Source organism: Malaclemys terrapin, chromosome 2 (assembly GCF_027887155.1).
Source record: "Malaclemys terrapin pileata isolate rMalTer1 chromosome 2, rMalTer1.hap1, whole genome shotgun sequence".
Lineage (NCBI taxonomy): Eukaryota > Metazoa > Chordata > Testudines > Emydidae > Malaclemys > Malaclemys terrapin.
Genome location: NC_071506.1, coordinates 238944344 through 238962100, shown reverse-complemented (window position 1 = coordinate 238962100; position 17757 = coordinate 238944344). Strand labels below are relative to the sequence as shown.

The 17757-nt window shown below is 37.5% G+C and overlaps 1 protein-coding gene across 2 annotated transcripts in view; it reads right to left on the bottom strand.

The window, feature by feature from the left end:
• Positions 1–17757, bottom strand: part of SLC25A13 (solute carrier family 25 member 13) — a 136479-nt gene that overhangs the window by 67048 nt on the left and 51674 nt on the right. For both annotated transcript variants that reach the window (XM_054020387.1, XM_054020388.1), the window contains one exon: positions 13899–14014. In XM_054020387.1, coding sequence (XP_053876362.1) covers positions 13899–14014 — 116 coding nt within the window. The remainder of the gene's footprint in view (positions 1–13898; positions 14015–17757) is intronic.

Genomic DNA, 17757 nt, shown 5'->3' with positions numbered 1-17757 from the left:
CAATCAAAAGCATAAAAAGTGGCAAGGAGGACATTCTAAGTTTTCAGTTTTAGTAATCCATGTTGTTATTTGTAACAGATGAATTTATTTTATTAAATTTTGGATTATAACCTGAAAATGTCTAAGTGTGTCAAGTAGAACCTGAAATATCAAACTTATCTGAAGGGAAACTATAGTATTATAAAAAACAAATAACTTTTATATTTACACTATCATAATTTTTCTGCATACTTCTCTATCATTTTATTTAGTTAACAGCATTCAACTAAGCACACAGAAATGTACTTTTAAAGGACCAAAATATTAAGCCAACATTTTCTCAAATTGACTTTGCTGAAATCTATAGCAGATACTGAAACCTAGATACATATTATAAACATTAAAATAATTTTATTTACATTTGTTTACCATGAACACTAGCTATATTGCAAAACACTAACAAAGTGTATTGTAGAATGATCATGCAATTTGTTCACATGCTAAAAAGCCTTAATCTAAGAATTATCTATTTCAGAGCTTAAAATGTTAAAGTTTTGAAAGAATGAGTTCATAATTAATAATATAGATCTGGGTGTACTAAATTAACACTCAAACATCAGCTCCCTTCTTCTGAAGGGCTACACTAACTATTTTTAACGTTTGGAAAAAATTACTTGCACATGCCATAAAGTTAGAACTTATCACTAAAAATTCTATAGGCTATAATTCCTAAACATCCACTGTATTAAATGTGAAAGACTTCTCAAATCAATCATTTTTTCACTCAGGCCTAAATTTACCATTTTCTTTTTCATTTGGACAAATATTATACAGCTATGTTGTTCCAGCAAAGTAGTCACTTTGGGCTGGGGTGTCATATGTGTATTATGCCCTTAAAAGAAAGCTTGAATTGACAGAAAGGAATGACATTCCACCCTGATGATTTGGGTAACAACTTATGTGAAAAGCATGGCTATCTTCTGCTAAGCAGAGAACACAAGACAAACTAGAGAATTCATAAGGTAAATGACCTAATGAGATAAGTGGATGCAGTTTCACACCATGCACCAATACCAACGTTGCCTCTTCAACCCCTTTTGACAAGGACCTTTTTATATTACCACAGTTAAGGGTCTAAAGAGAAAAGTAGCAGTATTATAGCTGGAGCTTAGATTCATACAGTCAAGATTATTTTTAAGAGAAAATGGGTACAAATAAATTATAAAAAAATGTAATTGTCTAACTCCTCATGCTAATGCTGAGTGTAGGTAAGCCCTCTTCATTCTGTGTAGGCAACATTTAAAATAGTAAAGGATACTTTTACACTGAAGTATATCTAGTTAACCACAGCTAAGCATTTAAAAGTTTTCTGACCGTATACTTGGAAACAAACAGCTGTAAATTAATTTACCTTGGTCATGTCACCATGCACATATTCTTTACAGTCACTTGGGCTAGATTCTGGATGACCTCATCACACTGGTGAGCAGTTACTCATAAGAGTAGTTCCACTGATGTAAATGGAACTATTCATACTACTGTTCTCCAGCACAGTACAGGATACACAATCTAGCCCTCAGGCAATGCGTGATCCTAAAGTCAGTAAGGCTCTTTCCATTGACTCTAAGAGGCTTTGGATCAGACCATCATTGACCATTTTGAAACTGGTCTAGAGGACGCCTAAAATAAAGTTATTGTAAAACGGCTTGATATATACACAGGGAAGTGTGTGTGTGAAAGCACACACAAGTGCAAAACATCATCAGGTATATGGATGGTCTTTGGACATCATGCTTTTTTAAACTAGGAGTAGCACTGAAAGTTTAATTAATAGCTTTGTTTTATAGAAAAGTATTTTAGTAGACCCTTCTTCTGTTGTATGCCCTCAGTTACTACTCTGCAAACTGCAGTTTTCATAGGTTCAACAGAGGAAAACATAATTTGAAGACAATGGGGGTTGGATATGTATAACTGAAAATAGATTTTGGCCTGCAGTATCTTATTGGTGATGAGTAAGAAGGAAAGAAATTAGCTTGGCTTCTGGACCACAAACTGTGGTCTATCTTGTAGACTGACTCAAGGAAGTGCATACTTCTATCTCAGAGACATTATTCCGAAGCAGTCCAAGTTGTTATATTTTCTCTCTAATGCAGATTTGTGAGGTTTATTTCTTTAACAGCTATTTTGTTTAGATGGATGTTACAAAAATCGCTTTCTTGCAAAAGCATTAACATATATTCCCCTCCCCACTTAAATACTTCAATTTCAAATGCACCACAAAACATACTCCCACAACAGTGCTGTATTAGTATAAAACTATTTTAGTTCAATTAAAATGTCTAACTATCTACCCCAAAACCTACCTAAACTGCAATTTTCACTCTGAGCACTTCCAACATGTTCTCAGTTTTGTTTTCTTTTATCAGCTTATCAAATCTGGTCCTGCATTCCAACTGTTGGAAAAAAATAGTCATTAACTGCTAGGTAACAGCAGATTTTCCAATTTAAAAAGTAAGAAGATACACACACTGTGTGTAAATATATTTTGCTATCTGAAACTACATATTAAAATTCATAATAGCAAAAAATTTCACTGCTCCAAGAGTCTGTTACAGCATTTAACTTTCAATATGCAACCCAGTACAACTTTAAAAAGGATGGAAGAATATTAAGGCTAAAACATACACTGTTGTTGCTACCATACAAATGTGTACAGGTGGGGGAAGTTCTGGTTGTTCCCCAAATTGCCCCATAGTATAAGTATAAAGGATGGCTAACTTTCAGCTCACAGTTAACCAAAGAGTGATCTTATATGGTTGTGATTTACTCTCAAATTGGCTTCATGCCACCTTTCCCACACTTCTTTTTTTAAGTAGCATGAAGTAGCAGCAGAAAGCACAATATTTTAGCCATTTGAGCATGTAGTATTCTCAAATTATTCCACCAACTAGAAGTGCTCTGTTACTTCTAAGCTTTCAAAATTGGAGCCATTATAGTCAATCGCACAAATCCACATTTAGCCTTTCATAAAAAGTGGATTTTTGACCCACTGAACTGGAAAGGCTTCTGTGCGGTTTTACTGATCTTTGACAAGATACCCCACAACACAGACATGACAATCTGATGTTGGCGTGCATCTGCATTCAATTGTTTAACACTTATTGTTCATAAGTGGGAACTGATTTTCCATTGTTTGCAACCTGATCATTTAAAAAATTTTAACAGTTGTAGTAAATCAAAAGGTGAATGACTTGGTAATTGGTTAGGAAGCCTTTCATCTCTAGATAATACATTAACCTTTAGATTACATTGATGGAAAGCAAAAGTCATTGCTTTGGATGGCTGCTAGATAGCCTATGTAAAATGAATTGGTAGGCTTAACCCAATTCTAGGCAGAGAGGTGTCTGTATCATGACAGCAGTTACCATAGTGCCAGCATTCTTGCTGCCTGCAGTGTTGTTGTAGCCATGTTGGATATCAGAGAGACAGGGTGAGTGAGGTAATATCTTTTATTGGACTATCTTCTGTTGGTTAGAGAGACAAGCTTTCAATCTTAGGGTATGTCTACAAAGCCAATGTTAAAGCGCTGCCGCAGTAGTGCTTTAACATTGGCTGTGTAGTTGCGGGTCCAGCACTGGAAGAGAGGTCTCCCGGCACTGTAATAAAACCACCTCTGCCAGGGGAATGGCTCCCAGTGCTGTAGCACTATCTACACTGCCACTTTACAGTGCTGAAACTGTCATCGCTCGGGGGATGGTTTTTCACACTCGAGCGAAGAACATTTCAGCGCTGTAAGTGGCAGTGTAGACAAGGCCTTACATAGAGTTTGTCTTCAGCTCTGTGTAAGCTCGAAAGCTCGTCTCTCTCACCAACAGAAGTTGGTCCAAGATATTACCTCACCCACCTTGTCCTTCTAGCATTCTTGCTGGCAGTCTCAGCAAAGGAGCAAAATGGCACATGAGCCTAGAGTCTTGTATTAAAGGTGGCCCCTTTCAGTCAGACTCAGTGGCATGGAGAAGCCATGGCTCTGCAGCATCTGTTTGGTTTTCTTTTTTATTGGGTGTTGTATAACCAGGACTTCTGACTCTATTGCTATTAATCCAGGACAGCAGCACTACATGGACTTTGGAGAACAAAAACTGAAAGCCCAATTCTAATGTTAGAGTAACAGCACACCAGGTTTTTATTTTAGAAAAGAGATAATTGTCATTAGACAGAAGATTAAGAAATCATTTAAAGATTCATAAAGCTTAAGAACAGCTGGACAATTTATTTTGAAGTTAAATTCCAGTCATACAAAATTATTAGAAAAAATTATCACAGGGATCCACATTTGTGTCTCAGTGATTTCAAGGTTAAACAGATAAATGCAAGCTATGACTTCTGCTTTTCTCCTCATTTCTGTTCATATTTTCATCCTCCAACCCTTCCTCACCCTGTTTGTGTCTTCTGTCCGCTCTGGACAGGGCAATGTCTTTGTTACATGTCTGTACCTCCCTGGCGCAATGGGGCTCTGACCTTTGAGTGGGGTTCCTAGATGCTATTGTAATACAAATAATTAATTGGTTTAATAAAAAGAGCATCTTTTTATAGCCATCACACCGCAAAATCTAGCTGGGACCTTTTATATCTCCCTCCATAATAAAGATTCTGGATGCCAAATTATGCCTTACACTTGTGCAAACCTTGTGTCTCCACTGAGTTTGTACAGGCCTAACTATCAGTAATTTAAACAATTCTGTGTTGGTGCACATGAAGAAACAGAATCCAACTTGCCCTAAACCAACCTGATAAGAATGATTGTGAACAGAGAGTAAATCGATTAAGTAGGAAGATGACATTTTTTATTTTCCAAAGTAGAACTCTTTATATTTATTTATAAACAAAAAATTATGCAAAACCTCCAGTCACTAGGCAATTTTAACTTTGGTGGTGCTAGCAGGCACAGCTAAACTTCCAAAAGGCTCGATAAAACACAATCATGAAAAGGGTTCTTATTGTATTTAAAATGACAGCTTTAACTTGTGTCTAAAACATGTTTTGTTTAACTTAGCATGCATTCAGAAAATATATGTGCCTGCTTACAAAACACTTACAACCCAAACCAAAACTTACCACATTTACAGCATTGTCTAGAAACTAAATATCTACGAAATTAACGTCAAGGTCGCAAGCAAAAATTTTACATTTTGGAGATAAATATATGAGCAGTCTAGCATCAGTCATAAATTGTGCAGAATCCTGTATCAAACAATAAGAGGACTATTGGTCACTGAAAAATTGCAGAGATCAGAACTGCTCCACTACACTGCAGGTAGGTCTACACTGCAGACTCCTTATGGTGGCATGTACAGTACATTACTGCATTCCCTCCTAACGGGTATTAATAACAGTGCAGACTCTGAGGCACTGCTTAGACAAGTAAAGACATGCCTGAACCCTTTTAGTATTTACCATATAGGTCTCTCTACATACCCAAGCAGTATCTCCCCCAGTCTACACTGCTATTTTTAGCAACGTAGCATCTACCTCCCCACTTCCAGAGCATATCCCCACTGCCTCCTCTCTGTCACAGCCTTTCACTGCTGCATATAGTAATACACCAGTGTTGAGACAGCCTGCTTTTCACTGCAATGTGTAGCTAGATATATGCTACATATCACCATGGTGGTGCGCAGTGTAGAGGTGCCTTTATAGCAGGGGTCCCCAAAGCGGTGCCCACGGGTGCCATGGCCGGCGGACGAGCATCCACCGAAATGCCACCAACAAGCAGCGTCATCCAGAGGCGTCGCCGCCGAAACGCCGTCGATTTTTGGCGACAACGCCTCTGGATGACGCTGCTTGTCAGCGGCATTTTGGCGGCGATGCCTATTGATGTTGCTACTTGTCGGCGGCATTTTGGCGGATGCTCATCCGCCGCCACGGTCCTCCGTGGCTCGTTGTCTGGCGCCTGCCGGACGAAAAAGGTTGGGGACCAATGCTTTATAGAATCAAAGTAAGATTTTGCACTTGTAGCAATGCTATACGGCCCATAATATCTAGATGAAAGTTGAAAGAATGTTACATTATATAGGCATAAGCAAACAAAGCAGTCAAGGACAGTAATTCCTCAACAATTTGAGCTAATGACTTGGAGATCCATCATGTATTATTGAATATTCAAATTAGTGAGTAAGCGAACAAACCATATAAAGTCAGTTCTTTATTTTGATTATTCTAGAGATCTTGATCAAAACTGGGGCACCATTGTACAAGGTGATATACAAACAGGTAAAAGTACAGTCCCTGCAAGAACAGCTTACAGTCATAATAAAGATATAAGCATATTGTGGAACATACCTTAAACATAATGAAATCTTGATCATACAAGCACTAACTACAGCACTCTGCTGTTAAAGCTTTGGTCATTTAGGGTTTCTGTAATGATTCTTAGTGTAATGACAAAGTATCAAAACAGTACCATACAAAGGGTACTCTGAATCTGTACACAATAGTTGCAGAAATAGTTAAATATATGTGAAGAGTTGCGTACAATTAGAATGCTTATGTGTACACAAGCCCTAGGGCAGATAAATGTGCAGAAGTGCTGTTTGGTAACCTGTATCAAAAATTAACGTGTTCCTTGGATATGTGGACTGTCATAATTCATAACAGAAGATGTGTCCCACAATAAATACAGACTATACATATATACTGACTGCACCTTGAGACAAAGGCTTGGAATGAGTTATTCAATTCTGCAGTTACATCCACCTAACAATTTCAGGTTCTTTCCCCCATCCCCCCACCTCTAGTTCTGAGAGGAAAGGAGTTTTATTTTTAAACTGATACTGTGTAACTATCTTACAATCAACTCAATTTTTCCACAAAACATCTTAATATCCATTTGAAATCTGCATCAAATTGAAACATATAGGACTTTTATTTTTACCCTATAAAAATAATTTTACTGAATCCTTGATCACTAATACCATAAACTGTTTATCAGTAGAGCTGTACGGTAATTAGAATTTCAGTTTCACAGAAAATTCCGTAGTTTTGAAACAAAATCAGAAAGAAATCAAGAATTTAATATTGTTTTGGATCAACTGAAATGCTTACATTTTTACTTTAATTTTTTATAATGTAAAATTAAACAAATTTCAAAACAAAAAGTTGTCTCAAGACAAAAATCAACCCATTCATTTCTGAAAATGTTGAAACCAAATGTGGGGTTTTTTTCCTGAAATTGATGCATTCTTGTAAAAAGGCTTGATTTCAACAACACGACAATTTCTGATAGAAAAACTGGAAAATTTGCTGGAAAATGTTCAAGCAGTTCTATTTATCAAACTTTAATTCTGACACCTGTTTATTTCTATTTTATACATAAATGCACTAGTAATACCTATATCTAATTTAAGATCTCTCAGCGTAGCTGACTATTCCAAAGCTCTGACATTAGGCATAATAACTTTATTATAGTTAGCCTACTTGTATAAAATAATACAAATGCTTTATCTGAAGGGGAACTATTGTACTATAAAAAACAAAACTTTTATATTTACACTATCATAATTTTTCTGCATACTGCTCTATCATTTTATTTAGTTAATAGCATTCAACTAAGCCCACAGAAATGTACACTCTTTGCACCCTTGTTTTCTAGTGTTACTGATTTTAATTGTTGGTCTTAAAGCAGGGATTGACTCTGCATCATGGGTAAAAAACACTGTGCATGCAGTCTCCCGAAAATTTCAGCACAACTCCTTTGAGTGAGGATTTCATCTTTTGAGCATTTACAACTAAACCAGCCAATTTATCAAATTTTGTTTGACAAGAAGCAAGCAATAGGCAAAATCCTGGTCACAATGAAGCAATGATTTCAAATCAGGTAAGGATTTCACCCAAGATGCTAAATGTTTTTTCCCCAGATGTATTAAAAAGCTTCATATACACAAGATAATTTAACTTCACTGGAATACTGTATTAGATACCCCACTCCCAAATTCTCTCCCCCCACCTCTTGGCATTTGTTAATATCAGGAGTGGTCAAGCTATGGTCCACCAGAAGATTTCATAATGTCTGCGGCCTGCTTCAACATAATATACTAACAGCTGATTCATTAGCATTTTGTCGTCATGTTTACATCATTTTAGCTTACACAAGTGTGTCAATAGACAATACTGTACATAAAAACACCCTATCTAAATACATACGAAACAAGCTGAACTTAAAATATAAATAAATACAGGTGACTTTAAATCTTATTAAAATATATAGAATCTGTTTGGCCCCCACCAGGTTGTCCTTGGGGTATGTGGTCCTCCTGTGTAATAAGGTTGGGCATCATTGGTTTATTTGAATAGGCCCATAAAAATCAATGACATTTAATTTTTACATAGTGTTTAGTACATTTTAACATAATATGCTTTGGCTTTATCATCACATGAAGGCAGATGTAGTCTCTAGATTGAAGAGATATTAATTTCATTCTGATATCTGTCATATTGTATATGAAATTATGATTAAAATATTAATTCTATTACATGGCTTAAGATACAGTTGCAATAAAATCTTGCTTCATAGGAAAATGTTTTTCAGTGCTTATATGGCTTTTTTGAAGTGTAATACTGTCAGAAGCCTATACTGAAACTCGCGAAGACCATTCCTGCACTATAGAGAGGAGACAGAAGATCTAGTCTAGTAATTAAAGCCTGGATTTAGGAAAACAGCAATTTCTAATCCAGTGGTTCTCAAACTATTTACCATTGTGGACCATATATGCAGCTCTGTGTGTTATGTGGGTCACATCCACACAATGTACTTACTACCTGTATGGCCCTGAGGATGTAACATGGGCCGCAGCTATGTGCTGATTGGGCCACAAGTGGCCCCCGGGTTAAGAACCACTGTTCTAAACTCTACACCCAGCTTTGTCACCAACTGGATGTGTGGACTTGGGCAAATCACATACCATCTTTTTATCTTTCCCCAACTGCAAAATGTTTATAACTGCCTTCTCATAGATGTTACAAGGACTGATGTTTGAAAAGGACAATACAAGTTCTAAGTTTTGTTGTTATAACACACAAGGCCCTTTCATTCACCCATTCACAATCAAACATGGAGGTTATCAAATGGACTTAATTTTTAAATTTGACATTTTTATCCAAGCTTCTAAACTTTAAAAAAAAAAGCTACATAGTATAGAATTTCAAAGAGCTCTGACTCTTTAATGAGGCATTAAAATACTGTAATACAACAAAAAAGCAACACTGCTAAGTCTCTTAAACCCCTGGACTTACATTATCAGCTTTTATGTGCCTGTCAACACTCAACAGTAAGAAGCAATGGTTTGCTCTTTGCCTCAAATTTAAAAGCCAACTAAACTTCCTTCCACCTTCCTGCTGAGAGTTTTAACTCCTTGCAAACTGTTGAAGCTTTGACACATCAGCAGCAGATAAATCTACAAAGTATGCAATGGCCAGATACAGTCTCAATCAGCCAAGAGCCAAAACATGTTGTTACTTCCCATTCCACAACTACAGCCTCTAGAAATGACAAATTAAAAACAATACCTTTTCATACCATACTGCATACAAACAAACTCTTCTTCTTTAAAACCAATTATACTTGGTTACCTTTGTCAGAGACCTATTTAAGTTACCTTATTGTTATAAACTTAAAGGCTCTTTCTTTTCAGTTTTTATTGATTTGTACTAAAAAATGTCAAGACTTTATAAAAATTATTGTTTGGTTTTTACTGATTTTCACCCAAATTTTTGACTACTCAATTTCACGAAAATACAGATTATGTTAAGAAATGCAATATATAACGTTACATATATGTTTATTTTAATGATAAGTTAGTGTAAGTGTGAGGCTGTCTGTTAAAGTAAGACAATGTAATGGAAGATACACTCACACACTCGGGCATGTACACATGTGTATGTACCATTAATGTATAGTTCATTAAAAAAACCACAGCATTAAACTATTACCTTCAATACTTTTTCTTCTCTATTTGTTGCTTTATTTCTTTCCTCCTAGACCCCAATATTAACCTCTATATTTACCTAGAAAACTGTCCAGTTAATTGTGTCTTGAACTTTCACCCATTTTTTTAATTTTTATATTAAACACCAACACTTCCTGTGAATTTATCAAACATAATAAAAGCTGAACAAGAAGGCCCTTTTATATACTTAAAAATTGAAGTGTAAAGAAGACATGTTGCAAACAGTTACACAGTTTTCAATTATATGCCTAAACTGAGAAGGAAAGAAATTTTATCTGATGGCTAAAAAACTTATTTTTCCAATGATACATCAAGTTTTTTGTTTTTTTGTTTTTAATACTTTGCATCACTACAGCACCCAGAATAGTCCCAGAACGGTGTACCAATATCCAGGCATATAACATTTAGACTAAACAAACAACTGAAAAGCAAGTACATTATAGATTTCTTTGCACAAACATAATCAAGATCAATGTGTCTGTGAAAACGCCAGAGTTGAGTGACATGCATGGGGTATTCTATTTAGCAGAAAACACAATTACCCATTGGAAAACCCTAAATTATACTGAATATAAACTAGAATATTCATAGTTTCCCTATTAGATAGCCAAACAATAACTCATCTAGATCTGGTGAGATTACTTTTCAGCAGTAAAGATTAACTGTAATTTCCTAGCAACATCAAACTAGCTACCAGTCATTGAGATACTATATTTATCAGCAATCCTGCAGAGATCAATTCCTTCTGCTCCCCTACAACTGAACAATATACAAACACCCTGTTCAAAATCTTCAATGCCGACTCGAGGGTTTAATCTTGCTTCCATTCAAATCAATCGATGTAAAAAACTCATAATTAACTTTAATGGTGCAAGATCCAACCACCGAGTGGCAAAGTTATAATACAGTAGTGAAATAAATAAACTTTTAAAGATCAACACTTTCATAATTTAAAAGAAAAAACCCTCACTTTCTCCTTACATCTTTGCGATGGAAACCAGAAATTAAATTTCTTTCCTTACCTGAAGGTCTTATATCCAATGCTGTGCATGCAGCATTCACTTCAACCTCCCACACCTCACCATTTGTTTTGAAGGAGAACATGTATCCTCTCCTCTTCCAAATGTTAATTTGAGAGCCTTCCAACCTTGACAGAGTCCCTTTAAGAACTGTCACAAGACAAAGTTTGGCATAGAGCAGTGGTGGGCAAACTTTTTGGACTGAGGGCCACATCTGGATATGGAAATTATATGGCAGGCCTTGAATGCTCATGAATTTGGGGGTTGGGGTGCGGGGCGGGAAGGGGGTCCAGGCTGGGACAGGGGGTTGGGGAGCAGGGAGCAGGAGGGCTCCGGCTGAGGATATAGACTCTGGTGTGGGGCCAGGGATGAAGGGTCTGGGGTGCAGAAGGGTACTCCTGGCTGGGACCAAGAGGTTCAGAGGGCAGGAGGGGGATCAGGGCTGGGGCAGGTGGTTGGGGTGCGAGAGGGGGCCAGGGGTGCAGGCGCTGGCTGCGCTTACATCAAGCAACTCCCGAACTAGTGCCATGTCCCCCCTCCGGCTCCTACGCAGAGGAGCAGCACCAGCCAGGCGGCTCTGTGCATTGCCCCGTCCACAGTTGCCGCCACTGTAGCTCCCACTGGCCATGGTTCCCGGCCAATGGGAGCTGCAGAATCAACGCTTGGGGTAGGGGCAGCGTGCACAGTCCCCTGGCTGCCTCTACGCGTAGGAGCCGGAGTGGGAACATGCTGCTGCTTCCGGAAGCCGCAGAGAGCTATGGCATGCACGGAGTGGGGCAAGACCCCAACCCACTCCCCGACAGGAGCTCGAGGGCCAGTTTAAAATGTCTGATGGGCTGGATGCAGCCCTGGACTGTAGTTTGCCCACCTCTGCCATAGAGGTTTCTTCATACAAAAGGGATGTCAGTAGAGAAAAATTTCAAGCAGATCAATCCTTGAGTTTGAAATGACCCACCCCTTTGCAAGCTCTTTTCTTACCATGAGTCACTAAGTCTCTTATCATGAGTTCAATACTTTCCCTTGGAGTTGGAGAATCTACAACCTACAATAATGCATGTCATTGAGAAATACGACAGGTCAATATTTTTAACTTTTAAACAAGAATCCTACATTTACATTTCCACATTTTATGCAAAGTTTGGGCTTTGTTCTATTCAACACACCCTCTGATTCATTAAAAAAGTTATCAGATAACTACTTTCTATTTATTTGAATGGAAGCACTTTTTTCTTTTGAAATTCCATACTGTGCAGACTCATATGCTGTGTAAAAACTAAACATAAATCCTGAGGAAACATCTGTGGTCAGGATAAATAAACCAATAAGAATTCAGTGTTAAAAAGTGGAATTAAACTGATTCAGCATCGGAGTACAGAGGAAAGAATTTTAGTTGTTTCGAGATCATTCACTAATGTTACAAGCACATGAAGCTCTGAAAGAGGCAACAACCTGTAGGATCACAGGCATTCCATAAGCCTTTGTTTCAAAAAATCAAAGAACTAATCAGTTTCACTATAGTCGGGGATATTCTGTAATATATGTCTAAAGTGGAAAACGCATGGTCAAATCTCTCTCTCTCTCTCTCTCTCTCTCTCACACACACACACACACACACACACACACAACAGAAATACACACAGATTACATATTAGGCATAAAATATTTCCTTCACTGAGATTAGGGACAGTAGAACTTTTATTATTCATTTGATGTGTTTCAACATTTTTAGTGCCCATTCTAAGCTTTGAGCACTCTGCAGCTGTTAAAATAAGTAATATTTCACACAGAAAACTAGATGTCTAATAAACTTAGACAACCAAAACACCTATAAACTAAAACATGTCTATAGTTTGCTCCACGGACTACAAGATCGAATGTGGCTTTTTAAACATTTGCCTCAACAATGGCAATAGCAGATCTTCCCATTTTAAATGGAAAGGGAAGGATGGATGCATCTGTGGGTGAATATTAACATGAAACAAAGGGTGCTTGCATTAAGGGTGTCACCATTCACTCAGTTCAGAAGAGACAAAGAACCACTGCCATTCACCAGATTGTCCTTTCGTCTCAAATTGTTCACCCACTGACACCACTAAGAACAAAGACATATTGATAATTGAGTGTATATAGTAACATAAAACTCTGTAAGTAGCAATTTTTTAAAAAATAAGAAAAACTTTCTGAAGTGCAGCCCACTCCGATTATTCACAGCTGCTATCTGTGTATTTTTCTTCCAAACAGAATGGTAACATGCACCTAGGCAGGTGGCAATTAGTTCTACAGATGTCAGAAGCTGTCTGTATGGTTGCTAAAAGTAAATAACCCCAGTGACCATGGTGTAATGTGACACGTGTGTTTCTGATGGAGTTGTCAATGTAAATCCCTACCTTCCAAAGAACAGACCAGATTTTCAGTGGGGGTAGTATCGGGTTTATTACAGAAAAATCTCACCAACGAAATTTTTAAAAATGAAAACAAAGGAAACCGACTTGAAATCTAGCCAATTTAACAAAAAAACTATTCAAAGTAACTTTGAGCCATGCATCTCCTCAAGTCCTCCTGCAGTTTTTTTTTTTTTTTTTTTTTGGTGTGGTTTTACAATCATTGTGCACCCCACCCTCCACCCCTGTGCTATGTGAAAGACCCACACAAGCAAAGGAAGAAAGTGACTGACTCTACAGAGGAAACAGTGGAAAGGATTGTACACAAAGTGAAGACAAGTGCACAACGTAAACTAAAAAAAAACACAACAAATTTCTTTGTTCTAATAGCTTTCAGTTATAAACACCATAGGTGTTTCATATAATGATAGCTGATAAAATATTTTCAGGCAAAAATTTAAGTTGACCATGTCCCTTTAACTTTGTATATTTCAAAGCTCGAAAATAATAAGTCTTACCAAAAGTAACTTCTCCTTCGCCTGTTTTGTCAAACAGTTGAAAGGCCACCATGAACAGTGCATCTGGAGCGCACAGGACTGATTCAAATGCCACAAATTCTTGAAAGGATATAAGCCTGCAAATAAGACAAGTAAAAAGGTGTGAAACCAATTACACATAGAAAATGTAATTACAATTTAAATGCAAACTATGCAAGGCTAAGCACAACTAAAGTGTTGACTGAAGAATGGTACACGATATTCGCAATGCTACATATTGCAAAATTTATTAGTACGAGGATTGCCAACATGCTGTTCCACCAGTGGATAGAAATAACTCTGGTGAGAGCACCTTTAACTTTCAATGGGACTAAGTCACTTGAGCACGTTTCAAAAGCTCACCCTTTAAGACCTCAGTGCTGTCAATCATTTCAAAGGGGAATAAGCAAAATGTGTTATCTGTATGCTAGTAATATAGTCACTAGTGTACTAGTCACCCACTGCAGCCCTTGTGTATTGCACATAATGCCACAATTCTTCAAATATTAGCCTGGGTCACCTATCAAACAACAGGTAAGTACCAAGAGAGCTGTTTACACAAGTTCACTCGTATAGTCAGATTCTACTGTATTCAAAGTGCTGAGATGCAAGCAGAAGTATCTTTCCTCCACTCAATTCATACACAGTAATAAAGAACTAGGTGTATGAAAATCTCCTATTCTTCCTCTGGCATATCTGACAAGAGTCTGGTGCGTTCAGATTTCTCTGAGTTGTACCTGATGGACAAAATGGGGACTCAACATCTTCTTGAGACTGTGGGAGATGCAGTTTCTTCAAACTTCCTTGGAAGCACCCATTGTCAGAGAAAAGAATGAACCAAATGGGGGGAGGGATAGCTCAGTGGTTTGAGCATTGGCCTGCTAAACCCAGGGTTTTGAGTTCAATCCTTGAGGATCTGGGGCAAAAATCTGTCTGAGGACTGGTCCTGTTTTGAGCAGGGGGTTGGACTAGATGACCTCCTGAGGTCCCTTCCAACTATTCTATGATTCTATGATCCATTGGTTTGATCCAGTATGGCAATATTTACTCTTAAAACGTAACCAAGAGTTCAATTATTCAAACCCAAAGTAATAAAGAGGGATATTACTCTTGTATTTATTGTTTACAATCTAAGCAAAATACGTAGAACTTAAATTATTATTACCCATTATTATTTGACAATATATCGGATATTGAACAAGACAAAATGAAAATAGCTCCTGTCCCAAAGAGCATATAGCCTAAGCAGGATGGACAGAGTAGACCGAATGCAGTAAAAGCCCAGAGGAAGGAATATTAGATTTATCTTTAATCATTACTTATATTGCAGTTGACTCACTTCTTGGTGACATTCAAGAAGAAGCACTTCTTTAAAGGGGATTTCACTAAGGGTACGTCTATACTTACCTCCGGGTCCGGCGGTAAGCAATCGATCTTCTGGGATCGATCCCAGAAGTGCTCGCCGTCAACGCCAGTCCTCCTGCTCGGCGAGAGGAGTACGCGGAGTCGACGGGGGAGCCTGCCTGCCGCGTGTGGACCCGCGGTAAGTTCGAACTAAGATAGTTCGACTTCAGCTACGTGAATAACGTAGCTGAAGTTGCGTATCTTAGTTCGAAGTAGGGGGTTAGTCTGGACCAGCCCAGAGAGAAAGAGGCATCTTGGAGAGGAAAATAGGCAGGGCATTTCATGCCTCAGAGAAGGCATGAACAAGACTTTACAATGGTTGTAAAAGAAAACCAGACAAACAGGTTTGAAGCTGGCATCAATGGTGCAAGCAGGAATGGAACAGATCTGTTTAGAAAACTCACTACCCATACTAGAAAGAAAAATATCCATGAATTCTACAGAAAACCCCAGCCCACAGCAGTAATGCTGGAATTTGGCAATGGACATGCAGCTACTTTACATCCTTAAATAGTGAAACAAGCCCAATATTATTCCATACAGAAGGCAGCGAAGGTAACAGCCAAACATCATGTTGGACTGGTTAATATATCTAAGACATGCAATGCCACTAAGGGTATGGCAGTTACAGAACCTGACAAATCATAAGGAAATAGCACATTGTGCACACTTTCTATGTACCAGACTAGGATTAATAAGATTCCAGGCATTAAAGGATGCAGCGGGAGTTTTTTGTTGTTGTTTTGTTTTGTTTTTTAATTTGGAACACATTCTCTGTCAGTACTTCCAAGTAATAAAACCCCCTAATAAATCTGAGATAGATTATTAAAATAACCTACATACATTTTTAAAAAACAATTATTCATGGTTATGGGAAGATTTAAAGTGTACCAATGTGATGTTCTAGCTAGATATTACAGAAGAGACCTTAATATTTGCTGTGCCAGCTGAATTCAAATTAACCCAATTTTTACATGTTAATTAAACCAGCTATTTTCTTCTTATTGTATTTTTGCTCCTTAAGCAGACTAGCCTACTAGTGATTCCCAACAGATCTACTCTAACAACAATGACGTATTCATTTACTTCTATTATGACCATACAATACAGTAACTGAGCAGTAATTTTTCACAGTCAATTACACGTGGTTCTTAATGCTTAAAGATGCTGAAATAATGCGTACTACATAGCCATATGCTTAAAGCTCTATACTGCACAAGGCCAGTTGCCTGGGTAACACATTTTCTTTCTGGTTTAGCATAACCCTTCATTGAATATCATTAGGTGTCATTAAACAGCAGATATTAACATGAACTTCAATACACTACTTAAGTTATTTTACCTGCATAAATAGGTATTCATTTATAACATGAAAACCCACATAGAGAAAATCCTAATAGTCCAGTATTTTAACGCTGCAAAGAGAAAGTACTAAAATGGTTACAAATTGTAAGTCAAGCATGCAGATATCTTATTTAACTAGTTAAAATCTGTCTCCAAAAACCCTACCCCTATTAACATTGGCAATTCTGTTTGTATAACTTATTCAGGAGAGAATGAAATCCTGAATTTTAACACCCATACACAGTAGTTACAAACTAAATCCACCCACTAGGTTTGGTTCATCAAGAGCACTATTTACTGCCTCCCTATCTATTTATTTATCCAAGCTTTTATATTGGTGGTCATAGCTGTAGAATCTGAGTCCCAAGCAGCTGTAATGCTTTCCATCAGAAAAGTCCACATGCAATCATGAAAAGGAAAAGCCATTACCTACTGTAAGAAAACATACAAATGCAATGATGAAGAGGTTTCTTAAGTAATCAATGCGTATGTTTTACTGTATCAGCAATTTAAGTATGATAACATAATGAGACACAAATTGAAGCTACATCTATTATTTTATGCTCCAACCTAAGTAAACTAAGTACAGTGTAAATTGGTGCATTAGAGATAAACTTATATCCAAAAATAATGGAAAATGCTGGCATTTCCAAATGTTATTTTTGAATGGTTTGTCCTTTCTAAAAATAAAGCACATAGTATTTCTCAGTGAAGTGTGTTAGTTAAAGTAAATACTTATTTTGTTAGTCAGGCATTTAAAGTACAACAGCAGACAAAAATACATTATGTTAAAGAAGGCAGGATGAAGAACTCCTGGACTGCTGTGTCAGTGACATCCCTTGGTACATACCAAGGTATTGTTGGAAGAGATTTTTAATCCAATTATTAGTCCAATTATTTTATAATTAAGAAGAGGAGGGATCAGTTGGAAGAACGCTTTCATGGGATCCCCTTGTATAGACACATTGTCCTGATGTGAAGACATGACTTTCTCCCCATGAAAAAGGGAGAACCAGAACAGGCCATGGCTGTCTGTGGAAACCTTGGATCTTTGCCGCACCAATGGTACCCTCTGTGGTAACCCTCAACTCCT